General features: G+C 55.1%; 1 protein-coding gene and 1 pseudogene across 1 annotated transcript; both read right to left on the minus strand.

The window, feature by feature from the left end:
* Positions 1-2,298: 2,298 nt before the first annotated feature.
* LOC138994652 (ETS translocation variant 4 pseudogene) lies at positions 2,299-5,500 on the minus strand (annotated as a pseudogene).
* Positions 5,501-8,829: 3,329 nt separating this feature from the next.
* On the minus strand, positions 8,830-22,474 carry GUCY2D (guanylate cyclase 2D, retinal). The gene is made up of 19 exons (XM_070394155.1): positions 21,748-22,474; positions 21,366-21,670; positions 18,639-18,990; positions 18,002-18,086; positions 17,627-17,729; positions 17,164-17,268; positions 15,841-15,921; positions 14,020-14,226; positions 13,770-13,926; positions 12,909-13,058; positions 12,154-12,302; positions 11,452-11,615; positions 11,168-11,360; positions 10,743-10,917; positions 10,388-10,486; positions 10,171-10,265; positions 9,940-10,025; positions 9,673-9,782; positions 8,830-9,156 (listed from the first exon to the last, which is right to left on the minus strand). Exons 1-18 carry the CDS (start codon positions 22,472-22,474, stop codon positions 9,689-9,691), a joined length of 3,327 nt encoding a protein of 1,108 aa, XP_070250256.1. The 3' UTR covers positions 8,830-9,156; positions 9,673-9,688.
* Positions 22,475-27,767: the final 5,293 nt, after the last annotated feature.

Genomic DNA, 27,767 nt, shown 5'->3' on the forward strand with positions numbered 1-27,767 from the left:
CAAAAGGAAGACATTGAGGCCAGAGAAGGAAAATGGCCAAGCACACCGTTTATAAACCACTGAGCCGAGCTTCCTCTCCACCAGGGGGCGCCAACAGAGGGCCCGAGAGCCAGAGTTGGTCTGCAGATGCGTTTTAATAGGATGCCAAGTTGAATCAATGGCCAGCACTTAAACACTAGAAAATGTCTAATTGCTCTTGCAAATCTAAAGATCTGGCTGTAGTCATAGCTGAGGTGCCGCTGTCCCCATCAGACAAGCATGAGTTCTCCACCAGCGACAGTCCCTGCCCACCTCTCGCCCCTAACGTTTTGTGGCTTGCTGGCTCGGCAGGCATTTACAGTCCAGCCTTTTGAGCTTGATCAAACCATAGGGAAGGAGTACACGTCAGCTGCCACCCTCACCACCCCCTGCCCCCGCTGGGTTGGGACTAGCAGGTTGGGTCCATCTCCACTGTTGGTTCCCAAAGGGCAGAGAAGGGTCTGCCTTGCTCACCACGGCATCCGCCCAGCATAGTAGGGCTCATGAACGGTGTGTGGATCTATTACTAAGAAGAATTTTGAGGAGCCCAGCCGGCGTGGCTCAGTGGTTGAGCATCAACCTATGAACCAGGAGGTCACAGGTTCGATTCCCAGCCAGGGCACATGCCCGGGTTGCAGGCTCCATCCCCAATTGGGGGTGTGCAGGAAGTAACCAACCCATGACTCCCTCTCACCATTGATGTTTCCATCTCTCTCTCTCTGAAATAAAAAACATTTTAAAAAAAGAAGAAGAAAAAGGGTTTTGACACAGGCAGCTCCAGCTATGGGTGTTTGTGGGTGGGGCTGGGGGGGGGGGTGTCCCTGAAGTCTTCAAGGGGAGGTGGGGCACGAGCTGGGCTTGAAGAAGGGGCAGTGGTTGGATAAGGAGGGAGGGAGAATCGGGGTGCCTGGCCTCCCTAGACTCAGTGTGTGCTGAGGAGGAAGAATGGAAAGGGGGCAAATTCCACAAGAGCTGCTGCTGCCACAGTAAACACTGCATTCCATGCGGCAAAACACGCAGTCATGTGAGGCCCATCAGCTCTGCTGCCCGAGATCCCAGCGCCTGGGAAGGGTTGTTATGCAGGTTAATGGGGGGAGATGGGAGGCCAGAGACATCCCAAGGCTCTCGTGAGGAAGATTTAGAAGGAAAACCTGGTTTTATGGGGTGAATACTAATAACTAATGCTGCCAGGCCAGCGAGGCCCAGTGGTCGAGCATCAACCTATGAACCAGGAGGTCACACTGTCCAATTCCTGACAGGGCACATGCCCAGTTGCTGGCTCGATCTTCAGTAGGGAGCGTGCAGGAGGCAGCCTATCAGTGATTCTCTCTTATCATTAATGTTTCTCTCTCCCCTCTCCATCCCTCTCTCTGAAATCAATAAGAAATATATTTTAGCCCTAACCGGTTTGGCTCAGTGAATAGAGCATCGGCCTGGGGACTGAAGGGTCCCGGGTTCGATTCCGGTCAAGGGATGTGCCTTGGTTGCGGGCACATCCCCAGTAGGGAGTGTGCAGGAGGCAGCTGGTCGATGTTTTTCTCTCATCGGTGTTTCTAACTCTCTATCCCTCTCCCTTCCTCTCTGTAAAAAATCAATAAAATATATTTTAAAATATATATATTTTAAAAAATAATAGCTTATTGGCCATTTGTATATCTAATTTGGAGCAGTCTATTAATATTCTTTGCCCAGACCATCCATTCTTTTTTCTGTTTTCGTACTGGAGAAGCAGGGGCCTTTATTAGGGTCTGGCAGACGTGGTAGAGGTGATATCCCAGGCCTGGGCCTAAGAAGAGTCAGAACAAGGTCCCTCAGAGCAGGAGCCCAGCCCTCCCTGCTCCACCAGCAACCCCGCCCCCCTCGCAGGTTCCTCCCCCAGCCTCCCCGGTCCCTGGGAACACAGAGCACCAAGAGCTGACCAGCGAGCGGGGACCCTCCAGGGCCACAGCGGGGAGTGGCGTGCAGGATCCAGGCTTCTGCCTCCCCACAGTGGGCGATCTGGGGAGCTCCGTGCATCCTCCCCACCACGATAAAGTGGGGACGCCCTTTCTTTGTCGCCCAGAACCGAACAAACTCTTGTTCTTCGTGACTGGGGAGAGGAACAGGGGCTTGGCCTCTAAGCTGGACCTAGGGGGAGGCCAGAAGTGAAACCCCCAGGAGTTTCTGAGGCTCCAACTTGGCACTCGCAGTGTCTCCCCTTGGCCAGGGCGGCTGACAGGCCAGTGGGATCTGCTCCAAAGACATGTGGGTTTCAGAGTGAGGGTTTCCCCCATGCCAAATTCATCTCTGTGTCCTCAGGGCAGCCCCCGGTGGCCAGGGAGCAGCTGCCAGGGGCCAGTAGGAGTGGCCACCCTTGGGGCCAAAGGGCCAGGCAGGGCCAGCCAGCTCTGGGGGGTAGGCAGGGCTCTCGTCCAAGTGGGACAAAGGGACTGTGTCTTCCTCACTGACCGGCCTGTCAAACTCGGCCTTGAGCGCTGGACGCTGATGGCCCGGGAAGGCCAGAGAGAAGAGCGCCTCAGGCTCGCACACGAACTTGTACACACAACACTCTCCAGCCACCTCCTCAGGCCCAATTGGTTTGAACTCCATCCCCCGGCCCACCCAGGCAGTGAAGTGGGCATTTGTTGGGTCACTGGCAGGGCCACCAGGAACTGCCACCCTGCAAGGGACTCGGCGCTGGCAGGGTGGTCTCTCTCGGAGCACTCCAACCCCTTCCTGCTTGATGTCTCCTTCAGACTTCTCAGGGTCGACACAGACATCATCTGGGACTGGACGCCCAGGTTTCTCGTAGCCAGAGCCCACGGTCCGGCCACCTGGAGAGGGTCGGGGGAAACCCGCTGTGTGAAGGTACCCGACACATACCCAGGGACATCCGAGTCATGGGCGAAGTCCGTCTGCTTGTGTTTGATCGCCAAACCCGCCCCGGGGTACCTGTGCCCACTGACCGCACCCTGGCGCCTGACCAGTTATTCGTACAGGGGGTCAAGGTATTCGTGCCTGAAGCTCTGCTGGGGGTAGGCTGGGCAGGGCTCCTCCTGCTCGTGTTGGTCGGGGTTCCCGGCCCCTCCCTGAGAGGATGTGAAGGAGTGGCCAGTCTCCAGGGGCAGCAGGGAGACTGAGCTACGCTCCCAGAGGCACCATGGCCAGGGTGGGGCAAGGAGACAGCTGGTGGGATACAGCATCTGGGACGGGGCTACCCTTCCTTACAACAAATGCCAAGTTCTCTGGCAGAATCATGTACGGAGACTGGAGGTGCCTTTGAGGGTGGGGGATGGGCAGCACATTGTGGGCTGGGCAGAGCTGGGCTGCAGAACAGAGAGGAGTCAGGCGGGGGCCTGAGGAGAAGGCATGGCAGTTCCTGGTCCGTTCCCTGTGGCCTGAGGGCAGGAGGAAGAGGCCAGTTCTTGGGGCTCCTCTTGGAGGAGGATGGAGGTCAGAGGACAGACTGAACCTAGGGGATTCTCGGGGGTCCCAGACAGCCGTGGGGCACACGGGGGCTGTGGTGCCCAGAGAGGGACACGGTGCTGCCTCTGCTGGGATGAGGAAAGACAGAGCAGCTGCTTTCCGAGGGGTCTAGTAACAGAGGGCCACGGTAAGCTGAACCCCAATTCCCAGGGGGCCACACGCAGGAGGGATCCAAACGACACGAGGACCCAAAGCTTTTCCAGTTTGAAGGTCCTCTTTATGAAGAGGAAGCAGCCCTAGCCGGTTTGGCTCAGTGGATAGAGTGTCGGCCCGCTGACTGAAGGGTCTGAGGTTCAATTCTCGTCAAGGGCACTTGCAGGGAGCGTGTGCGGGAGGCAACCAATAGAAGTGTCTCTCTCACATCGATGTTTCTTTCTGTCTCTCTCCTTCCTTCCACTCTTTCTAAGGATCAGTGCGTTCCAAAAGGCAGGATCCACGCCCTGGGAGCAGAATAGGTAAATGCCTGGACAGCACGCCCTTCTCAGGGTCCAGGGCCAAAGCTCAGGGGTGGATGGTGGGGTGGGGTGTCTCTGGTGAAGGTGACAAGGGGTTTTAGTTTGGATGGGTGAGTCTCTAGCCAAGAGAAGCAAGCCCCACCCTGCAGGAACCTAGGTTTTCCAGACATCACAGGTGTCCTCCCCAATTTCTCTACTCCCTTCCTCACTCAGGCAGCTGGGAGAGCCATCTGCCCCACCCTAATCTCCCTGTCAAAGTCTAGTCACTTACTCATTACTTAGCAGTGGTTCTCAACCTTCTGGCCCTTTAAATACAGTTCCTCATGTTGTGACCCAACCATAAAATTATTTTCGTTGCTGCTTCATAACTGCAATGTTGCTACTGTTATGAATCGTAATGTAAATATCTGATATGCAGGATGGTCTTAGGCGACCCCTGTGAAAGGGTCATTTGACCGCCAAAGGGGTCGCGACCCACAGGTTGAGAACTGCTGACTTATTGCATGTTGACAGCAGGCGCTGTGCTGAGATTAGAGACCATTCACACTCCCATTTGCATGTCCTCCTTCCAGGCAGGACCCAGAAATATTCCTCCACCTTCTAAATGCTGAGTCAGCACAAAACTCCTGACAAGGCAAAAAGGCTGTGTGCATTTTCTCACCCCAAGTCCTAACCCAGTGATGGTGAACCTAAGACACACGTGTCAGAGGTGACACTCGAACTCATTTTTTTGGTTGATTTTCTTTGTTAAATGGCATTTAAATATATAAAATAAATATCAAAAATATAAATCTTTGTTTTACTATGGTTGCAAATATCAAAAAATTTCTATATGTGACACGGCACCAGAGTTAAGTTAGGGTTTTTCAAAATGCTGACACGCCGAACTCACAAGTTTCGCCATCACTGTCCTAACCTCTTGCTGGGTTAGGTTTCCCTACATGGACAGTCACAGCACAGCCAGGGTCCGGCTGGCTCAGAGCCTGTTCTCTCGACTGCTCTCTCCATCACTCTCCTGCACTCTCCTCCTCCCTCCCAGCCCAGCGTTCTTCTCTTTTCTTTCATGTTAAACCAGTCTAGCCCCCACTGCATCCCATAATTTTTTTGAGGACTGTCTGTCAGGACAATTTTGACTACAAAGAACAACAACGAAAAACAACAACACAAAAACCAATTCAATCTGGCTTAAGCAAAGAAAACAACTTGTGAGCCTGCGGTACCCGAACAGCCAGAGTAGGTGTCTGCCCATCTGTCAGTTCTGCTCCTTATCTTTGTGGTGGCAAGACCACTCGGTGTCCCATCCTCTCAGCAGCCCCAGAGAAAAGAGACAACTTTTTCGCTTGGCTTCCAGGAGCATCTCAGCACTGAGCTTCTTTTCCCTGGTCCGGGTCACCTGCCTGCGCTTCAAGCAAGGCCTGCAGCCAAAGGGATGGGTTGGGCAGGACTGGAGGGGAGGTCTGGGCTCGGTTCCACCAGCTCCACAGGGACTGAGAATGAGGCAGGCATGTTTGCCCACCGTTCAGCAGGATGGGTGCTGGGAAGGCAGAACAACCCATGGCCATTATGGGTCATCATGTCAGGAACAGTAGGCCCGAGGCCGGGACAGCTGGGCTCAAAAGGAAATGGATAACCAATGGGCTGGTCACACATTGGTGGCTTTGGGATGGTCTGTCCTGCTCTCATGTCTCAGTGGCAGGCTCTTGAGGGGTCAGAGGTGGAATGTGGGTTGTTGGCGAGGTCCTGCCCAGAGACCCATGGACCTCAACTTCCCCATTTGGGGGCTCTGTTCCTTCAGTCTTGGCCTCTGGCCTTCATAGGTCATGGGTCACGTGTCATGGCCACAGGCAAGCTCTGCCCGTCTCTCCCTTCCTCTCTCTTGCCTGTGACCAAGGGATGAGGCCACAGCACCCATTTCCAGAGCCTCAGACACCCTGATCTTTTCTATAAGCCTAAAAGGCTGGAGGCTTCCTGCTTGGTCCCCTCAGAGCAGACACCCTGAGCAGAGGAGTTTCTGGGGGGTGTTGTTGTTGGCTCACCTCCCCCTGCCTAGGCCATATCTGGGGTTCACCTCTATCTGAAGCCCCCCTAACAATGCCAGGTTTGAACATTCCGGGGATGGGGTGTTCAGACCACCCAGGCCAAAGGCCCACACAACAGGAAGTGGAAGAAAGCACACCTTTATTTCAACCCCAAACCCAACACCATGGCACTTGGCCTGACGCCCACAGCGCACAGCCCAGAGGATCCAGTGAGCAAAGCCCCACAATGCAGCCTCACCGATCCCCTAAAGGGGGTGCCTGTGTCTACTGCAGGTGGGGATGGGGAGCAGGGCCCGAACCCCAGGAGCAGCAGCTGTGGGAGGTCCCTGCTTTGGCCATCACTGGTCCTGGTTACAGAGCCATTGCAAAGGGGATACAGTCCCAAGTGTGGGCTCCTGGCACAAACCAGCTGGCAGAGGTAGTGTGAGCACATCTGAAGGCGGGGTGTGCCTAATGACCAAGCCAGGTGCTCTCTGGGCTAAGAGTTGCCCAGGTTCTAGGAACAACAGGAGGGAGTAAGTAGGTGGAGAGGACTTGGGTCAGGGGGGTAGCAGAGCTACAGGATACTGACTGGGTCCAGGAAAAATGGTTCCACAGAAATGGGGGAAGTGCAGAGAAAGGCAGGGATACACTACCAGGCAGAAAGGGGACCTAGGGACAGAGAAAGAGGAGCCTAGAGGCAGGTAGACAGGGAGCCTGGGAGAGGGAGAGTCAGGGATAGAGAAAGAGGGCTTGAGGGGCAGAGAGGAGACAGGCTTAATTGTTTCCCCCTTCTCTTCTTCCGCTAGCTCTGTGAGCTCTGGGGTGGGTGGTCCCCAAGTTGTCCTATCTGAGGACAGGACAGGTAACAAGGCTGAGTTGAGGGTGGGAAGGGACCTGCTCAGCCCTGTCTGCACCACTTCTACCTCAACCTAGTTTTGGACCCCTCCTCCTCCTCCTCTTCCTCCTCTTCCTCCTCCTCCTCCTCCTCCTCCTCCTCCTCCTCCTCCTCCTCTAGGGAATGCACTGCCCAGCCAACCCACACTAATCCCGCTGCACCAATCCCAGGTCAACTCTTCCCTGAGGCTTCACTTAGTCACAGGCCATTAGCTACCCAAGCCCCTCACAGCCGGGGAGAGAGGAAGGAGAGGGTGCGGTGGGGTGGGAAGGGAGGGAAGAGGCAGGGGAGTGAGAGCAAAATCCACACTGTCAGGTCCAGCACCAGCAATGCAGAATCTGCCCTCAATCCCTGGGACCTAAGTACAGAGAAAATCTGAAGAGAGATGTTTTAAAATGTACATAATTTTAAAAATATTTTGTGTGCGTATCAAGGTTTTTACAAAATCTTTAATTCATCATCTCCAAACTCTGTTTAAAATGTGTGTTTTTAAAAAATGCACTAAATTACTCACTATAGCAGCACCACCTTGAGTAACCAGAACCTACAAGAGCTGGACTTTAGATTTTTCTACCTTTAGGAAGGAGGGTACGACCACTAAGCTTGTGGATTTCAAGGATTTTACAAATCAGACAAAGCAACTTCCAGGAGCACTTGCAATCCTAACACTCGTTACTCCAGGAGTCCTGAGATCAAATGCCTGCAGGCGCCAGCCAAGGACAGGAGAGATGCTCAGAGTCTCGGTGTCTCGGAGTCCACAGGGAGTGACGGGGACCGGAGTCCACAGGGAGTGACGGGGACCGTGAGAACTGAAGGGTGAAGCCCGGATTGAGGAACAGTTCCTCTTTAGCTCCAGCAGAGCCAGCAGTTGCTCCTCTGCAGGGCTTTTAATTTCAGAGGAGAGAGAAATTTGGTATATATATATTTTTAAATGTGGTATCTCTTTTTTAAAAATACATTTTTATTGATTCAGAGAGGAAGAGAGAGAGGAAGAGAGAGATAGAAACATCAATGATGAAAGAGAACCCCTCTGGGGATCGAGCATGCAAGAGCCTGCAACTCGGGCTCACAAGCCCTTGACCGGAATTGAACCCAGGACTCTTCAGTCCCCAGGCTGATGCTCTATCCACTGAGCCAAACCGGCTAGAGCTGAATGTGGTATCTCTTGATTTTAAAATGTTAACTCAAACAAAATAAAAATCACCTCATTGGCCAATCAGAACAAGTCTCAGGCTAGTTTCTAGCCTGGTTTTTAGGATATCTTAGAGATTCTGAAATATTAGGGATCCCAGGATCATTTTAGTTCCATGGGCCTGAGATTCTGCATTTCTAACAAACTCCAAGGTGGTGTCACTGCTGCTGGTCCACCAACCACACTTTGCATATTGAGGATTTAGTTCATCCTTCCACCCAGGAATTCCCTCTGGCTATGTCCTTGGTCAATGTCTCCAGTTCTACTTGCATACTTCACTACTTAGAGTGGCAGCCTGGGTGCCCGCCGCACCTGCTAAATTCTATCACGGTCTGCAGCGATGGGGAAGGACACCCAGTCAGACACGCCGAGGCCCATGCTCTGGACATCAGAGTTCCACAAAAGACGCTTCAGCAGGGACTTGCCAGCATGGGGTTGGCTGCCAGTTAAGCTGAGAACACGACTATCCCTTGGGTGTTCTGGTGAGTAAAGGTTTGGTGCAGTTGGTTTGCTTTTCTTTCTCCAGCGCCTTGAAGCAAGCTTTTCTCTGCACTTAGGCAAGTTATGTGGTTATGCCCACAAGTGCAGGAGCCAGTTCCTGGCTGGTGGGGGAGGGAGTAGGGACTGACGCTTGAGGCTAAACAGAAGCCCTCACATCCTCAGCCTATGTGACATCCCCTACTCTGGTGGGACAGGAGGTCACCTTCTCTGGGGTTGGGGCATCCAATCCCAGAACCTCTTTCCTGGTGTCTTAAGAAGCCCTGGAAAGTGGAGACCCCCCCCCCCCCCCCCATCTCAACATCCTGCTGGTCTCTGGGGCTGGAGGTCACATGCCCAGTGCCCTGTATGCCAAGGCCAACCATTCTAACACCCAGCCGTCAGAGCCAGGGGTGTGGACACCACCTAGGCCACTCCGCACTTCACCATGGAGGGGAACCCAAGCCCAGAGAGGGACGAGACCGTCCCAAGGTCACACAGCTGGTTGGCAACCAGATCTTCAAAGGCCCAGAATCCTTTGACGAAAAGCTGCACAGAAGCCACGGGCGGGTAGTAGGCAGATTTGGTCGCCTACAGCAGCAACTGTCAGGAAGAGGCCCTCCTGGGGGTAACCTGAGGGGAGAGGAGGGTGTCAGAGGAAATCGTGGGAAGGAATCATGAGGGTTCACCCAGGAAGGGGAGGGTCGTGGCTCAGAGCTTCTTGAAGGCGGGTGGGGCCGGAAGGGCTTCTGCAGTCATCTGTCCTCTGGTGAATGTTGCCCCCTAGAGTTCTGTCTCTTGAGCAGGGCACAGCCTGTGGGGGTGGAGGGCTGGTTATTGCAGAGGGGGTCAGAGGAGAGGTCACAGAAGGTCATGGTTACAGGGAGTCCCAAGTCTGAGTTCCTGGACCACTCCAGACCTACCCTACCAGAATCTGTGTGGCTGGTGCTCGCCTCCCAGGGGAAAGCTCTGGGCTTAGGAACCAGCCTGGCCTCCCTAAGGCAGAGAGAAACCAGGACCACTGGCTTGGATGGGAAGTTGCAGGCAGGGCTGGTCCTTGAGCTCGGAAAGAGGCGCCGGTCCCCGGGAGGCATCTCCCAGAGGTGTGCAGCCCCTGGACCCTGGGGTGAAGGAGCCAAGGGGCAGCACCTGTCCCAGCCGGGCGTCACTTTCCCGGGAACAGGCCCGGCCTCGCCCTCTCCAGCTTCTGGCGCCGCTCGGGGGGTATCTCATGCAGGTTGATGCCGTGGTTGCTGGCCCTGCAGGGAGAGGGCGGCCTCAGGGGTCGGGAATGGGAGTCGGGAGGGCAGGGCCCAGGTCTTGCTACTTGGCGGGGTCAGGCACGGGGCCAGGGGCAAGGAGAAAGGCCGCGCCCTTCGCTCGGAGCTCGCCCGCCAGCGGATGACGGCTCCTCACCCCGGATGCAGGTCTGGCGGTTTGGGGATAGGCTTGTTGAAGCCGCGTCTGCCCACCAGCCAGTACGTTTCCTCCGCGCCCTTGCCCTGGGAAGACACGGGGAGGGGGGTCTCAGGCGGGCTGGGGCGAGGGCGGGTGGATCCCGAGGTCTACGTGGACCGGGGAGACCCGGGTCGGGCGCGGCCAGCGGTGTCTCCCGCCCGGGCGCGGCGCGGGGCAGGCCGGCCTCACCTTCAGCTCCGTGCGGCCGCGCACCTCCGTCTGGAAGCCCTGGTCTAGAGCGCGGAGGATCCGCACGGTGCTCGCGTTCACGTGGATGCGGTAAGCTGGGCGACAGAGACCGCGATGACCCTGGCTCCACTCCCGCGTCCTCCCGCTGGCCGGCTCCTCCCGGGACCCCACGACGTCGCCCCACCTCCCGCGGCCCCGCCCGCCGCCTCGCACTCACGCAGCCCCGTGGACTCCATGCGCGAGGCGGTGTTGACCGTGTCCCCGAACAGGCAGTACCGCGGCATGGTGAGGCCCACCACGCCCGCCACGCACGGGCCTGCGGAGACGCGGGGTTGGTGGGGAGGAGGGGCCGGGGCTGGAGCTGGCGGCTGGTGGCGCCGGGGGCCAGGGGGAGTTTAGCTCCCCATAATCTCCGCCGGCTGCCCCAAGGACATACTCTCAAGCGTACCCTAATAGCTACAGCTCCCCTCATTGCAACGGAGCGCCTGCGCGCAAAGCGCCCGCCCCCTCCTGCCCGGGAATCCGGAGCCGGGCCCGGAGAGGGAGCTCCCAGGGAGGGCGGGCGGGCTCACCCGAGTGCAGGCCGATGCGGATGCGCACGGGCACCTCGGGCATGTGGCGCATGTGGAAGGAGCCCACGGCGCTGAGGATGTCCAGGGCCATGTTGGCGATCTCTGCCGCGTGCCGCTGCCCGTTCCGCTGGGGCAGCCCGGAGGCCACCATGTAGGCGTCCCCAATTGTCTCCACCTGAGGGGGAGATGCAGGATTTCAGTACTGAGCACCGCCCCCCCCCCCCAAGTGATTGTCCCTTGTCCGGAGGCCTACACTGGGTTTAAGCGCAGAGACACTGGGCATCCTTCGAGCTGGGGGACTGAGCTGGGGACTGGCAGGAGAGGTAAGGAAAGGAGGTCTGGGCTGGTGGCCTGGGGGCTGAGCGGGAAGGGCTGGGCCGGAAGCCGGCGACCCTGAGGAAGGGTCTGTCCCCTGCACACTCCACCTTGTAGACATCGTGGGAGCCGATGATGGCATCAAAGAGCGTGTAGAGGTCGTTGAGCAGGTCCACTACTTCGATGGGCTCACTCATGGCGGAGATGGTGGTGAAGCCCACGATGTCGCTAAAGTACAGTGTCACCTCCTCGAAATACTCGGGCTCCACAGGGGTCCCCATCTTCAGAGCTTCAGCAACAGACCTAGGGGTGGCAGGCGGTGAGGTTACCTGGAGGCCACCCCAGTCTGGCTGGATTGCAGCTGCCCTCCCCACTCTTCCCCCCTGGCACCCACGGAGGCAGCATCTGTGTGAGGAGTCGGTCTGTCTTCTGCTTTTCCAGCTCCAGCTCCTCCGTGCGCTCCCGGATCAGGTCCTCCAGGTTGCTGGAGTACTGCTCCAGCATCCGCAGCATGGAGTCGATAATGTTAGTCTTTCGGCCCTTGTTGATGCTCTTGAACTAGTCGGAGGAGGAAGCTGGTGGGGCTGCTGAGGACCTTGGCTGCCCTGGCCCTCTCATGGGGCTGTGTTATGCCTGACTCTCTCTCTCTCACCCATTCATTCATCTTCAACTCATCAAGCCCCTCCCACATCCAGGATGCCGGCCCTGTGTCTCGCACATTATTAGCACAGGAAATGAGGTCCCATAAGGTCAGCTGGTCTCAGCTAGTAATTGACAGAGCACTGAAACCAATCCATCCTCAGCGCGGAGGGCTCCTCCCACATCGCCAATTCCCAGGCCCAGGGTCTTTTTGCCACACTTAGTTATCAATAAATATTGAGTTGAATCAAATATTTCTCCCACCCACAGCTCCCTCTCAGGCTCCAAAGGCCTCTACAGCCCCCACGCTAACTCTGCCCCCACCTAAAGCCCAGTCCTCAGGCTGCCGCTTAGGAAGAGCCTGGGCGGTCGGAGGTCCTGCCAGCCTGCCTTCCTGCATCTCCCCATGTTGCTGACAGGTGGCCAGCCCAGCCCTTGCCCAACCCCAGCCCCTAACCAGGCTGAAGGTGCGGTCCATGGAGGGCCGATGGTCCGGTTGCTCTGCCCAGCACTGTGTCATCAGCTGGATGCACTCCATGGGTGCCTGGTCCACGGAAACCAAGGGCCGACACAGCGGAGGGGGGTTCCGCACCCTCTGCACCACCTCTGGAGGCATGAGGGGACCGTGAGAGGGGGTGCACCAGAACAGAAGCCTGGTGGAAGCTCAAGATGGGGGGCCTGGAACGGGGTCCTTTAAATCAGAGCTTTGGTAAATGGGGAAGGGGGATGCTGGATGCAACAAGGGAACCCTGAACCCCGAGGGGCAGGGGGCAGTAAGGTGACAGACTACCATTTATTACACATAAGAAGTGCGGGCTAGGATGATCGAGTAGCTTCTGCATCCTATAGATGATAAATAACATGGATTTGCACCATGTTCAACTGCTCTCTTCCCATCTTCCCCCCCGACCCTGCCGCCTCCGTAGGCCCCTAAGAACCAGAGAGGAGCCTGTTCCATCGTTGGGGAGCAGTTTGGAGCCCAGGATCAGGCCGGAGGAAGCCACTGAAGTCTGGCACCTAAGAGCCGCCCCTGCCCGTCCTGAGGCTGGGCTCTCTACTGCGCGGCCCCTTCAGCCCCCAGCTTGAAGGGAGGCCTCCATAATGACGTCTCAGCACTGGGCTTTCGGAAAAGAGCGAGGCCGGGTCTGGCCAGGCTCTGCCTAGTAGCAGGAGGCCCTTCTAGCCCAAACCCCACGCGAGGGGCGGCCGTACCCGCGGGTGTCAGCGCCAGCATGGCGTAGGGGGCGCTGCGGCACACCACCTCCTGCATGATGATGCCCACGCCGAAGACGTCGCCGGCCAGCGTCCCCCTGCGCTCCAGGCCGGGGTCCCGGAGCAGCTCCGGGGCGGTCCACAGCTGGTCTGGGGCCGGGGAAGAAGGCGTGGGCGCGCGGAGGGCCTTGGGGGAACTGGGGACAGACACCCCCACCCATCCACTCACCAACCCCCCTACCCCCGTCCCCCCGCCTGAGGCTGGCCCTGGGCCTGCAGCTTTCACCAGGGGGGACCACCCGCAGCGGGTCTCCGAAAAAGCCCCGCCCTTTGCACCAAGCCCCGCCCCGAGAAGACCCCGCCCCTGGGCACAAGCCCCGCCCCGAGAAGACCCCGCCCCTGGACACAAGCCCCGCCTCGAGAAGACCCCGCCCCTGGGCACAAGCCCCGCCCCGAGAAGACCCCGCCCCTGGACACAAGCCCCGCCCCGAGAAGACTCCGCCCCTGGGCACAAACCCCACCCCGATAAGACCACGCCCCTGGGCACAAGCCCCGCCCCGAGAAGACCCCGCCCCTGGGCACAAGCCCCGCCCTTGGGCTCCGTCCCACTTGGAACAGACCCCGTCGCCAGGGCAGGAGGTCCACTACTCAGGGACGAGTCTGCGCCCGGATAAGGCCCCGCCTCCGCGACTTCACCGTCCGCCCCCCTCATCTCAGAGGTCACAAGGCCTTTTCGTAGCAGGAGTCGCGTCCAGTAGATGAGAGATGGAGAGAAAGCGAGGGCGGAGGGAGGGAAGGGCCTTGAAATGATGGGGACCCCGGGGCTGCTCGTCCGCGCCAGGGGCAGCCAGGGCGTCCTACCCTCCGCGCTGGGAGGCTCCGCTAACACCCTCTGCGCTTCCAGGAGTCGCCCGTGGCCGTGGTCGGTGACTTTAAGCACAAACCTCCCGTCCACCACGCAGTTCCGGGACTTAAGTCGCCCATGGGCCACGCCTCGGTGGTGCAGGTACCTCATTCCCTGGAGGGGGTGGGTGAGAGGCCGCTTCAGCCCCGGCTCCCCTGCCCTGTCTCCCCCGCACCCCTCTTTCTGCACCCCCCGCTCCCCGCACACCTTGATGAGGTCCAGTAGCAAGGAGGACTTGAACATCCAGTCCAGCTTGATGTCTCTCTGGGCGAGGAGGTCGTGCAGGGAGCCCCGGGCGCAGTGCTCCGAGACCACGGCCAGCACGCCCTCCCCGGGGGCCGCGGCGCTGTCCTCTCCCCCCGCCAGGAAGAGCCCCAGGTAGAGGGCCACGTTCTCGTGCCGCAGCTCCCGGAGCTGGGGGTGAGGGGTGGGGAGTTAACAGGCATTTGCCCTGGGAGCAAGGCGGGAACGAGGCTGTTGTTTAGGTCTGGTTGTGAAGATGGGATGACAGTGGTGAATGGAAGGTCTACAGGGCACGGAGGAGGGCTTTCTCCTACAGACAACGTCTCTCTCCGAAAAAGACATCTTCAAAGGCTGCCGTTCAGAGACTGAGTATGGGTTTAGTTTAAAGTTATGAATGAAAAGACACCTTTGCACGGGGCATCGGGATCTGGGCAGGTTCTGATTTATTAACCATCAGACTTGGAACAGTCCATGTCTCAAGGAGAAACACCTCATGTAGGAGAAGCCACTGGCACCACCACCCTCCCCTTCTGATGTAACAGCCTTTGAGGGAAGAAGCAGGGAGAACCTGCACTGCTTTCAATAAAACACCAGAAATGGCCCTAGCTGGTTTGGCCCAGTGGATACAGCGTCGGTCTGCAGACTAAAGGGTGCTGGCATTGATTCCGGCCAAGAGCACAAGCCCAGGTTGTGGGCTCGGTCCCCAGTGGGGGGTGTGCAGGGGCCAGTCCATCGGTAATTCTCTCTCATCATTGATCTTTCTATCTGTCCATCCCTCTACCTTCCTCTCTAAAGTCAGAGGTCAATAAGATTATATTTAAAAAACAAACAAAAAAACAACAACACCTGAAAAGGCTTGTACAGTGGGGTCTTGACTTACGAGTTTAATTCGTTCTGAGACCGAGCTTGTTAAGGAGCTCGTTAACTCAAATTACTCTATCAACTCAATGCAAAAAATCAGCCGAGAGACAGCTGGTATCTCAAAAAACTCGTTAGTGGGGACACACCCACACCGCAGGACAGAGGCCCTCACCGCTGGGCATGCTGGGAAATGGGGGCCAGCAGGCGACTGGTTCCTTTTCTAGCTTTCCTTTGGTTCACTGAAGGGCTTCTTTTAGTCTTAAATGCCTGCCTGCTGTTATTAAGTGGTGATTTACTAGTATGTAGTCCGTTGACCCATACAAGTAGTCCACTTAAGTCACTCTGCAGCCATGACCAAGAGCTTCTGTGGAGGCATCAGGGGAGGAGGCCAGGCCAAGGCTGCATGGTGTTAGGGGTAAGGGGGGCATTAAGGTTGGAAGGACCAGAATAAGCCATTTTATAGCCTCTTTGCCAACCTTTCACTTCACTCAGTATGCATCAACCAGGCCATTCTGCATGAATGAGCTGACAGAACTGGAAACCCATTTTTTATTTTCTATCATTCACTCAACAAACATTCACTGGGTCTCTCTAATGTTCCAGACACTATGCTGGGTGCTGAAAATATAATGGAGGGGGCTCAGGGAAGCCCTCACATAGCTTTCGGTCTAGAGAGGGAGGCAGATAAGAAATAATCGGGCACACAGATGAACATAAAATTACAAATTATGACCAGCACATCAAAGGAAATAACTGGTGTTATGAGAGAGCATAATGGGAAACCTGCTTTAGAGAGAAGGGGACACTTCACTGAGACCTCTTGCTCTCTCCACTTGGGGCCTACCTCTGTGCCCAGCTGCAAAGAGAAGGCAAGAAAGGAGAAATGATGGCCACCCCATACCCCATCATGGGCCCAACTCTTACCTTGGAGAAGGCTGTCTTGGTTGCTGGGCGGATAACTATGTGCTGATCCCCGGGGAATTTCTTCAGCCAAACCCAGTCTCCCTGGAGCAGAAATATGAGTAGTGAACTCAGTTTCTTAAAAACCATGATGCAAAGAACCCTAGAGCCCCCATTTCCACTGTCCCAGGACATTTTCCATGTAACAAACAGTGTCAGGAGCCAGGAGTTTGGGTTTGATGTCTATCAATCCACTTGACAGCTAGCTGGGTGAGAGCCCATCCCTGGGTAAGAGATGCAGAAGGCCTGAAAGACAGTCTTCACTACCCAGATGTGCTCACCAACAGTCCTATTAAGCAAGCCATTGCCAACACAAATATAATTGAAGTCATAACCTTCATCACCATCTGTTGCCATGAGAGCACTGTGGTGGGAGTAAGGAGTCTGGGTTTTTTTTTAAAACAACAACACTGAGGGCTATGTTTAGTAAAAAGGGCCAGAGACAGGAGACACTCAACATTCTTCAAGGCACAAGGTAGTCCAATATAGTGAAGAATAACCTGCCCCAAAGGACAATAGTGCTGCCCTGAGATGTGGCGTGATGACTTCTACATGACTTACCAGCAGTCTCTGCGTTCGCTCCGTGACCTGACACTCTGGAGCTCTAAACATCCCCTCCCCTTCTGATTGGCTGAGCTCTCTCTCAGCTCTCCTTGAACTTGCTCTCATTATCTCCCACTCATTCCACAACATCAGATTTGCTGAGCCCACAGTTAATGCCCTCATGGCCCCTTTTCCCCTCGAAGGCTTGCTGTTCCTGAGTCTAGTTGGAATTGGGTGGAGATGCTGGGTGGGGCCAAAACGTGAGTCTGGTTTGAGTCATGGATAGCTGTGTCTGGAAACTCCCCATCCTGAACAATCCATGTCCTGGAATTGTCCTTTCTGTGACTGGGGATCCATATCCCAGATGCCCCTCTGCCCCTACCTTCCCTGGGAGGCCTGTGCCCTTCAGTGACCTGAATGCTTGTCACTGAGGGGGGAGGGCCAGGGGCTCCCAACACAGTGAGGGATGTTCTCAGTGGCCACACCAGGCTGCATGCTGGTCCCAGCACACTCCCCACCAGGCAGGCTTCTAGCCCCTGGGGCACTGAGGTTGGCCTTTGAGGACGCCTGGCCTGGATCACAGCTAAATGAAAATCCTGGCGCAGGAGGGATTCCCAGATGCTTCCCTTTCAGAAACGTATGACCTCTCCCTAGATCCTCTTCGGGGGTCCTATCTCCATTTCCTGAGGATATGACACGACTCTAGGAACAGATAGCGCCCAGCCTCATTGGGGGTCGGCTCACCTCATAGAGGCCGATGTTGGAGCTATCCGCAGGCTGGCTGGGGGCGCTGCGAATGTCTGACACGCTGCGGGCGACCAGACTCGACCGTCTGCTACCCTGGGCCACCTGGAGGGTAGAGGTCAATTCAAGGGGTCAAAATATACTCCGAGTCCGGATATATTGAGTGCTCAGGCAGAGTTCTGGGGGTTGAAGAGGGGAGAGGAAGAAATAGTAATTAGGGAAGGTCATCATGACATTACTTCCCAGGGACACAGCAGTTGACAGTTTAACATTCATTTCTTGTTGGAGCTTCACACTGCCCCAGGAAGCAGCCAGGACAGGGCCTGTTCCCCCCAGTGCACGCATCAGGCCTGGGACAGACACCAGGCCTCCTTTCCAGTTGGGGTTGGGGTGAGGGCTGGCCAGGCAGGGGACCAGATATTTAAGGGATCATAGTTGGATCCTGGCTCCCTGCTTCTCCCACCTTTTGAGAGCTGCCCCCTTGTGGGTGGAGGAAGGTGATGTCGTCCAGAGTCAAGATGATCTTGTTGGGGCCTGAGATCATTTGGATGTGAAGTAGCCGGTGCCTGGTAGGGGGAGGAGGTCATCTCCGCAAAGGGGGCCAAGGTGCATGAGAGGAGGCCAGAAGGGGATAATGGTGCTCAGGGGAGGGCAGCCATCCCCAAACCAGACATCCCTTGGGACTATGACAGCCTTCTAGGACCCCTCCCCCTGTCCCTTTCACATAAACTCTCCCGTCTATCTTGAGTGGACCCAGCCTGCTGTCCTGCTGTACAGTTGCATTTCTGGCATGAAGAGAGCCAAGCTCATCTCCTACTTACCTCACTTCCTTACTCACCTCACATAATGGGCCAGGAAGGCCCCTGTCAGCCCCATCCCAACCACCAGGAAGAAGCCGATAAAGACGAGGCCCGGATCCACTCCTGGAGGGGCAGCGAGAGGGACACTGAGGACCTGGCGGAGGAGAGGCACCCTTTCTAGGGAAGCAAGCAGTCATGCCATATCCTGGAGCAGGGGTCCTCAAACTTTTAAAACAGGGGGCCAGTTCACTGTCCCTCAGACCGTTGGAGGGCCGGACTATAGTTTAAAAAAAAAATATGAACAAATTCCTATGCACACTGCACATATCTTATTTTGAAGTAAAAAAAAACAAAATGGGAACAAATACAATATTTGTATTTGCATGTGGCCCGCGGGCCGTAGTTTGAGGATCCCTGTCCTGGAGGCTCCTGGACCGGGGGAGGGGATCCAAGAAAGGGAACTAGCAAAAGGTCATGAGTTCTGCTAAGGGGGAGCATCTGGGAGCCAGAAAGAGGGCCTTAGGGGCTCAGCAAGAGAGGGGTCCTACACAAGTCTCCGTCCCAGGAGGACCTGAAAGGGCCTCATGGAGGAGTCACAGGAAGAGTTCACTATCTGTCCCCACTTTGTGGGAGGTCCCTGGTGACTGTCCTAGTGGAGGCTGTGTTTGCCCTCACCTCCGTTGCAGATGATGTCTGGGTCGAACCAGCAAGAGGGATCGGGCCCAGGCCCCTGGCCCCCTCCAGGGAAATGCACTGGGGTCCCAGCAGAGCGGAAGGAGCCCCGGGTGGGGTCCAGCATGTATGTGGCGAACAGCTGGTCCCCCGCCTCATCTGTGTCCAGCAGCACAAGCGGGGGCTCCTCGGCTCCTCCCAGGGCCCCGCAGAAACCCGGGACCTGGGCATCCTGGACGTGGTGGGCCACAGCTGCTCCGGACACCCAGCTGCCACCTACCGCCGCCCGAGCTCGCGCCACGCCCCCCGCCAACAAGAAGACCGCATCATAGATGGTGCCGAAGAGTGGGGATACCTGGGGAAGGAGAAGGGGCTCAGGGTGTGGGGTCACGGCCCATAAACAGACAGCCCTTCTCCTTATCTTTTCCCGGGGGCCCTTCAAGCCCGTGACTGTTCTCACCTCCTAGTGGTTCCCCACATCCTATTGTCTATCTCTTCCTCTCTCCCATTGGCTATCCCATCTCCTTTCCCCATGGACCTTCCTTCTCAGGATTCTCACTCTTGTCACCATTGGTTAATTCTAACTCTCCTTTACCTACAGATCCTCTCTTCCTTTTCCTGTTGGTTGCCCTGAATTTATTTTTAATTGATTTCAGAGAGAGGAAGGAAGAGATAAGAAACATCAATGATGAGAATCATTGGTCAGCTGCCTCCTGCGCGCCCCCTACTGGGGATCAAGCCGGCAACCTGGGCACGTGCCCTGACCCGCAATGGAAACATGACCTCTTGTTTCATGGTTGATGCTCAACCACTGAGCCATGCCAGCCAGGCCTGAATATATTTTTAATATCATTACCTATCATTCACCTAAAAGCCTTCTTTCCCATCTTTGGTGAGCTTCTAATTTCTGTTTCAGTCTTTTCGTTCCCCAGGACCTTATGGAGCCTCTCTATGTTCCCAGTTCCCAGTTCTCACAGTGCCAGGCAGTATGTAAAGCACAAGGCATGTATCGGTAGACAAGACAGAGTCCCTGTCTCGGGGAATCTTTCCTCTAGTTGGGGAGACAGATAAGGATGTTAAGGCAGGGCAATGAGTGCGGTCCAGTAACCGAGATAGCTGTGGAGACTGGAAGGAGGGCCCCAAACCAGGCAGAGGCTTCCGGAAGGAGTGGCCCTCCCTCAGGAAATGGGCCGGAATTATCTAGGGGGCAGACAGCTGGTGCAGGAGAGCAGGAACTGTGCAGCCAGCAGCACAGAGGCGAAAGAGAAGGACCCATTTAGGGAAACCAAACTAGCTGGTCTGATTGAAGTTCAAGGAAGATGGAAGAGAGAGGAACCCCAGACCGGTCAGCTGTGGGACGAGACCTGCGTTTATCCTGCAGGAGAAGCCCCTAGGAGGCTTTGAACAGAGGCGTGACAGTCACATTTCTGAAGTTCCAGCTGATGGTTGGGTGGAGGAAGGCCTGGGACAGGTAAGTGCTGAAGCAGGGACCATGGGGAAGATTTTGTTTTGAGGTTTGGACCAGAGGGGGTGTGGCCTGAACCAGGGCAGTGACCGTGCGAATGGAGAAAGTGGATGGATTTAGAAGTAAACGTGACAGGACTTGATGCCTTGCTTACTGAGAACTAAAGAGGGTTTTTTTCTTTTCACCACTTTCTCCACTCTCTCTCTCACTTTCACTCTATCCCACCTCTGTTCCTCTTCCCATTCCTTCCCTCCACGGGCTACCCCCAATGTGGGTGGGGAGTATTTCAACCCCCCTTCACTTACAGCCCTCTCTCATAGGGCCCTTTCAGTTGTTAGTTTTCTGCCCACTGGCATCTACATTCCCTTCTATCTTAGTGGCGTATAGCCCCCCTTTTATGCATGGGGTGGGACTAGATGGTCTGAACTGGCATTCTGGGTTCTCAGGGAATCCTGGGTATTAGCTGGTTTCAGGAATAAGCTGTGGATCTAAATGATTATGGAAGCTTTTGGCTCCGCCTAAGGACCTTTCTGCTTCTCACAAGACGTCATGGTTCTCGAAAGGTTAAAACCACCAGACGAAGCCCCCCAGAGGGAGCACCTCTGAAATGGGCATGGGGGTTGGATCTGCACCTTCTCTCCTTCCTGCTCTCTTAAGAGCACCAGCCGTAACCGGTTTGGCTCAGTGGATAGAGCATCAGCCTGCGGACTGTAAGGTCCCAGGTTCGATTCTGGTCAAGGGCATGTACCTGGATTGCGGGCACATCCCCAGTAGGGGGTGTGCAGGAGGCAGCTGACTGATGTTTCTAACTCTCTATCCCTCTCCCTTCCTCTCTGTAAAAAATCAATAAAATATATTTTAAAAAAAGAGCACCAGCTGTTTATTACGGACTTTACCGGGGTCTGCACGGGGTGGTGGTGTTGGAGGCGTGTTTACTTGAAGGAGACAGCAAAGATGCTGCGGAGTTTAGGGTTCACTCCTCAGAGATGGGCTTGAAAGGTCTCATTTCAGTCTCTCGGAAACAATCTCAAAACACTACGATGCCCCACGCAAGCTGGGCCAGAGCGAACACACTCCCCAGGAGTCTCCAGAGCAGGTGGAGCTGCTGGTTATTCTCTCCCCGTTGTCGTCCCCTCTCTCCCACTGACTCCATCCTCCTCTCTGCCATTCCTGTATCCACTTCTCGACTCACTGCCCCAAGTTGGCCATCCTCTGCTTTCCTCCCCAGCTCTCCGCCCCTCTTCTCTCCGCCCTGGTCCCTCTACCTGCTGCAGATTAAGGTCAGGGGGCAGCTCCCGCTGCTCCTGGGCCCTGCGCAGGGCGTCCAGCACGCTGCCTCCCGGGGCACAGCGGCGCGTGAGGGTGAGCACCGCATCGTGGGCCCGGCGGAGCTGTGAGCTGTTGGCCAGCACGGACAAGGCCTCCGGGCCCGGGGCCAAGGCGTAGTGCAGCGTGTCGAAGGGCAGGAAGACCAGAGCGCCGTCGGCCAGGCCCAGCTCCTCTGCAGCCTCCAGGAGGCAGCGTTGCTCCTCGCCCCCCAGCAGCACCGAGTGCATCACCATGATCACCGCTGTGGACACAGACGCTCCGCTCCGGACCCGCCCGGGCCAGCGGGACCACCGACCGCCGCCCCTGCGGGGAGCCTACCTCTGACGCGGGGCCCCTCCTGGACCCTCCTCAGGGCCTCCCGGGCTCCGGACCGATTCGAGGGCTCCATGGCTGTCACCAGGGCCACGGGCAGCCCCCGGGCCCTGAGAGCCGCGGCGAGTGAGCGTCCCGCCTCCACCCACAGGTCCTGGGGGGCGGTGACCAGGGCCACGCGTGCCCAGCGGAAGGCGCGCAGGAGGGCATAGAGGGCATCGGCCGCGGGCGTCACGGCGGGGGCCGTGGTGCCCGCTGCCCGCGTCCCGGGGCAGCCCCAGGGCACCAGCGCGACGCCCGCCTCTTGGGCCAGCAGCTCGGCCGGCCGGCAGGCGGCCGGGTTCACCGGACCCACGAGACCCGAGACGCGGGCCAGCGCGGAGGCCACGGCGCCCAGCGAGCCCGGCGTCCGGCACGGCTCCTGCAGCAGCGCCACCTCGACGCGGGGGCCGCCCTCCCGGGCCGCGTCCCGGTTCAGGCGGCCGGTGGCCAGGCGGGCGGCCAGGGCCGGGCGCGCTCGGGCGAAGATGGGGTCGCAGCCCCAGGGGCCCAGCACCCCCACTGTGAACACGGCGGAGCGGGCCGGCGGCGGGAGCAGCAGCAGCAGCAGCAGCTGGAGCCCAGGCCGCCCGAGCAGCACCCGCGGGAGGCGGGGAGCGGATGGAGCCCGCCGCGCGGGGGCGCACAGCCGGGCGTCCGGACGACCACCCGCGAGGACGGCGCCGGCGGTCATTGCCCGCTTCTGTGGCTTGAACAGAGCAGGGAGAACGATGAGACCCCCGCCTCCTAGGCTCTCTCCGCAACCCCCCAGTTTCTCCAAGCCCAGTTAACCCAGTATCCCCACTTCCCCTCCTCTGGCTTGGATGGCAAGATGGGGTCCAGGGCATGGTCTGGAACAGTGGTTCTCAACCTTCCTAACGCCACGACCCTTTAATACAGTTCCTCATGTTGTGGTGACCCCCAACCATAAAATTTTCGTTCCTACTTCATAACTGTAATTTTACTACTGTTATGAATCGTCATGTAAATATCCGATGTGCGGGATGTATTTTCATTGTTACAAATTGAACATAATGAAAGCATAGTGATTAATCACAAAAACAATATGTAATTATATATGTGTTTTCCGATGGTCTTAGGCGATCCCTGTGAAAGGGTCGTTCGACCCCCAAAGGGGTCGCGACCCACAGATTGAGAACCGCTGGTCTAGAAGCCACCGCACCTCCCAACCCTTGGCTTCCTGTTCCCTTTTTGTCTGCCCCTCTCCCCTTGTCAGGGCCCCCCGGGAGGGGGCCGGGTCGGGGGTCAGAAGGGACAGGTCAGCGCCCTCCTTAAATGCTCAGGGGAAGAAGGAACCCCAGTCCGCGCGGAGGGGCCTTTGCCACTCACCGTAAAGTAGGGGCGCGGGCCCAGGGCCAGGTGAGGGGTCACACGCCCTCCCCCAGGTCTCCTCTTCCAGCCGGGCCCAGGGCGGGGGGTGTGGGAACAGCTAGCCCGAGCCCTTAATCTGCCTAAGCTGATTAGTGCCCCTTAACCAGGCAGGGAGGGGCTGGAGGAGGATGGGGCTTTGGGGGGGGGGGGGGCGGCGGTATCTGTCCTGGGTGCCTGTCCTGGGTTCCAGATTCTTTCCCCCAAACCTCCCAACGCCCCGACCACAACCCCAGCATAAAAGAAGCTACAGGCCCTCTTTCAGGCTGCGGCCACTACCCTGCTCAGCCTGAAAAGTGATGAGATTGTGCCCACGGGCACCCGTGGGCTCTCCTTCCTGGGGTGGGAGTTCTCAGCTCCATTTCCTCCAATCTTCTGTTTCCAGTTTTGCCAGTTAAAGGCCAAGCCCCATCTCTTGGCTGGCAAAGTCCGTACCCCAGAGACCAAACCCAAACCAGCCCACGTGCCTACCTTCTCTTGCCTGCCCACACGGGAGTCTCTGACACCCGCCTCTTGGTGCCTAGAAAGCCATGTGCTTGGCCTTGGGAAGGCAGAAGCCCAGGAGGCAGTGGAGGGATGCCGGGAGCCGGTCCATCCTTGCTGCTTGACACAGTCGCTGCAGAGAAGAAACATCTGCACAGCATATGTTTCAAGGGACCTGGCGTATATGGCATACTGTTCTTAATATGTTTGCTCCCTTTAGCACTATGTGTTTTAACCAAGGTCACCTCTCCGAGAAAGGTTGTTTTCCCAGGTAGGGATTTTTCCCTGAAGTTAAGGAGGGGATAAAACCTCTTAATTAAGTGCCAGGCGGGTAGTTAAGCTACATAATCTTTACTCCCTGGAATGGAGATAAGAAACGCCCTAACCTTTGTAATAGAAATTGACAGGATTAAAATCGACTGGTATAAATACAGATATAACAAGACAATAAACATCAGATCCTCATCAGTTCCTAACCAGAACTCCGCCCAGATCTTGGCTGGAGAACCTAGACAGAACATGGCGACCGAACCTGGCTAGAACCTGGCTGGAGAACCTGGAGAACCTAGCTGGAGAACCTAGTGAGAGAACATGGCACCAGAACTTGGTTGGAGATCCTGACCAGAACTTGGTTGGAGTTCCTAACCAGAACTTCGCTGGAGATCCTAACCAGAACTTCGCTGGAGATCCTGGAGGGAGAACCTCGCTATGCTGATGAACTGAAACCAGTTTCCATGTCATTCATTCTTCGCCGACTCCGTCCACACCTTTGGGGATCCCTGGACCCGTTGGGGTTGGACCCCAACAGAGGGAACTCTGGCCTTGAGCAGATTTAGGAGGATTCCTCCTTCCTGACTTTGTTACCTTGGGAACATTGCTTAATCTCTTGGAGGTTTGTGTGGAAGTCACCGGTGACAATGAATATAATTTCCTAGATGACAAAAAGAAATCAATTTTAAAGAAGAATGTGATGGGCAACTTGCCCTACTACATATCAAAATGTATACAGAGCTATAGTGATTAAGATACTTTATAGTATTGGTTTAGTGATTAACAAATAGACCAATGGGACAGAATGGAAAGCACTGAAAGCAACAACACAGCAAGCCCTGGCCGGGTTCTCCAGTGGTTAGACCATCGGCCTGCAGATCAAGGGGTCTCAGGTTCAATTCCCAGTCAAGGGCATGTGCCCTGGAGGTAACCAATTGTTGTTGTGTCTCTCACATAAATGTTTCTCTCTCTTCCCCCTCCTCCTTTCTCCCTCCTACTCTCTCTAGAAATCAGTAGGAAAAATGTTCTCAGGTGAGGATTTAAAAAAAAAAATGTTGCCCTGACCGGTTTGGCTCAATGGATAGAGCATCGGCCTGCGGACTGAAAGGTCCCAGGTTCGATTCCAGCCAAGGGCATGTACCTTGCTTGCGGGCACATCCCCAGTAGGAGGTGTGCAAGATGCAGCTGATGGATGTTTCTCTCTCATCGATGTTTCTAACTCTCTATCTCTCTCTCTTCCTCTCTGTAAAAAATCAATAAAATATATTAAAAATAAATAAATAAAAAATTTAAAAACATGCAGCAAAAAATGGAAATTTGATATATGAAGAAATGGATATTTCTTACCAGTGTGGAAAGATTAAGCTATCCCATAAATGGAGCTGATTTTTAAAAAATATATTTTATTGATTTTTTACAGAGAGGAAGGGAGAGAGAGAGCTAGAAACATCGATGAGAGAGAAACATCGATCAGCTGCCTCCTGCACATCCCCCACTGGGGATATGCCCGCAACCCAGGTACATGCCCCTGACCGGAATCGAACCCCGGGACCCTTCAGTCCGCAGGCCGACGCTCTATCCACCGAGCCAAACCGGTTTCGGCAAATAGAGCTGATTAATTAGCCAGAGGGGAGGAGGAGGGAGATATAGGATTAGATCTCCATCTCACACCATACAAAATCAATTTCAGGTTAAAAAACATACATAAAAACAAGCAAGGCTTGGTGGTTGAGCATGGACCTATGAACCAGGAGGTCATGGTTTGATTCCCAGTCAGGACACATGCCTGGGTTTCGGGCTCCATCCCCAATGTGGCATGCAGGGACAGCCAATCAATTCCCTCTCATCACTGATATTTCTCTCTCTTTCCCTTCCTCTCTGAAATCCATTTTAAAAAATGAAAAAAAAATTTTTTTAAAGAGTGTTAAGACCTCAGGGGATCCTCTGTATGTTTGAAATATTTTATAATTAAAAAAAATGTTTTGCCCTAGCCAGTTTGCCTCAGTGGATAGAGTGTTGGCCTGCGGACTGAAGGGTCCTGGATTCGATTCCGGTCAAGGGCATACGCCCAGGTTGCAGTCTCGATCCCCAGTAGGAGGTGTGCAAGAGGCAGCCGATCAATGATTTTCTCTCATCATTGGTGTTTCTATCTCTCTCTCTCCCTCTCCCTTTTTCTCTAAAGTCAATAAAAATATATTTTAAAAAATATTTTAATTTTGAGAAAGACAAAATCACATAATCTCACTCATATATGGAATCTAATGAACAAAATAAACTGATGAACAAAATATATCTAGAGACATAGAAGCATGGAACAGACTGTGAAATCTCAGAGGGAAGGGGGGTGAGTGGGTGGGTGGGAAGAGATCAAAGAACTTGTATGCACACATGCATAACCCGTGGACACAGACAATAGGGTGGTGAAGGCCTGGGAGGGTGGACAGGAGGCTGACTAGAAGGGGTCATTGGAGGAAAAAAGGGGACATATATAATACTTTTAATAGTAAAGATTTAATTTTCAAAATGTTTTAATTTTTAAATAAAAAATTTTAATTTTTGACCTGTAGTAAAGTCTCAAAATTGATTAGGTGTCAATGTTCATTGATATAGTCCTGGGCATCCTACTTTAAGGGTTATTTCCCTTAAATCTCTCCTCTACTGTCACAACTTGGAATTGTGGGTGCTCCACCCAACCCTTCCATTTCACAGATGATGAGACTGAGGCCCGGAGACTGACTGGGCTTAATCCATAATCTCCTGATTGTCCTCTAGGGTTCGTGAAAGGGCAGGTAATGTAGATAGGGATGAGGAGCAGAATTTTTTAAACTTTGTTTTTATAGTAAAACATGTACAATATAACATTTATCATTTTAGGCATTTTATAAGTGTACAATTCAATGGTATTAAAAATATTCACATGGTTTTGCCACATCACCACTACCCATCTCTAAAACCTTTTCATCATCGCAAACCGAAACTCCATACCCAGTAAACAGTAATTTCTCATTTCTCCCTCCTCCCGCCCCTGGCACCTACCATTGTACTGTCTCTATGAACTTGACTACTCTAGGTACCTCACATAAGTGGGATCATACAGTATGTCTTGCTTATTTCACTTAGCATAATGTCGGCAACGTTCATCCATGTTGTAGTGTGTCAGAATTTCCTTTCTTTTTAAGGCTGAATTGTGTGTCTGTACCACATTTTGTTAATCCATTCATCTGTCCATCGACACCTGAGTTAGTTCCACCTTTTGCCTATTGTGAATAATTTTGCTATGAACATGGGTTGCAAACATCTGTTTGAGTCCCTACTTTAAATTTTTTGGGGGGTATATACCTAGCAGTGGAATTGCCGGATCATATAAAAATTCTATTTTTAATTTTTGAGGACTCTGCCATACTGTTTTTCCATCCTGGTCCCCGTGCCAAGGCTGCACAGCCAGCCACCAGGCGGCCCAGCCCTCCCGGTGACTCAGTTCAGAGCTTGTTTGTGTTTGTTTGTTGCTAAAAACGTGCTGAAGCAAAACAACCCTCTTACAGAAAGGGCGGGGCCGGCCCTGACCGGAGCAGTCGCTGGGAGTTACCCGAGGTCAGGTTTATATTTAAAATCCTATAAATAACCCAGCGGCAGGTAGAGCTCCACCCGCAGGAAGGCCCTAAGGTCGTCGTCTCTGTTTCTTTAGAGGGAAAGGGAAATGTCTTTCTTCTGAGATTAGTCCCTCCTCCACCCTCCATAAAGTCAGGAACTGTGGAGTCGACAGAAGGAATTAGAAGTTTCTGTTTGTGGATCACTGCAGCAGTAAAAAAATAAAAAATAAAAAAAAGAGGGGGACAGGGGGAGGC

This window comes from Myotis yumanensis, unplaced genomic scaffold (assembly GCF_028538775.1).
Source record: "Myotis yumanensis isolate MYYU_CA2020_CCGP unplaced genomic scaffold, mMyoYum1.0.hap1 SCAF_16, whole genome shotgun sequence".
In the NCBI taxonomy this organism is placed as follows: domain Eukaryota; kingdom Metazoa; phylum Chordata; class Mammalia; order Chiroptera; family Vespertilionidae; genus Myotis; species Myotis yumanensis.

Coding starts and splice junctions, on each gene's coding strand:
- GUCY2D (XM_070394155.1), bottom strand. CDS start 22,474: ATGACCGCCGGCGCCGTCCTCGCGGGTGGTCGTCCGGACGCCCGGCTG. Junction 15,922..17,163: donor CCAACATCGGCCTCTATGAG/GTGAGCCGACCC, acceptor TTTCTGCTCCAG/GGAGACTGGGTTTGGCTGAA. Junction 10,026..10,170: donor GCGGCCGCACGGAGCTGAAG/GTGAGGCCGGCC, acceptor GTGTCTTCCCAG/GGCAAGGGCGCGGAGGAAAC.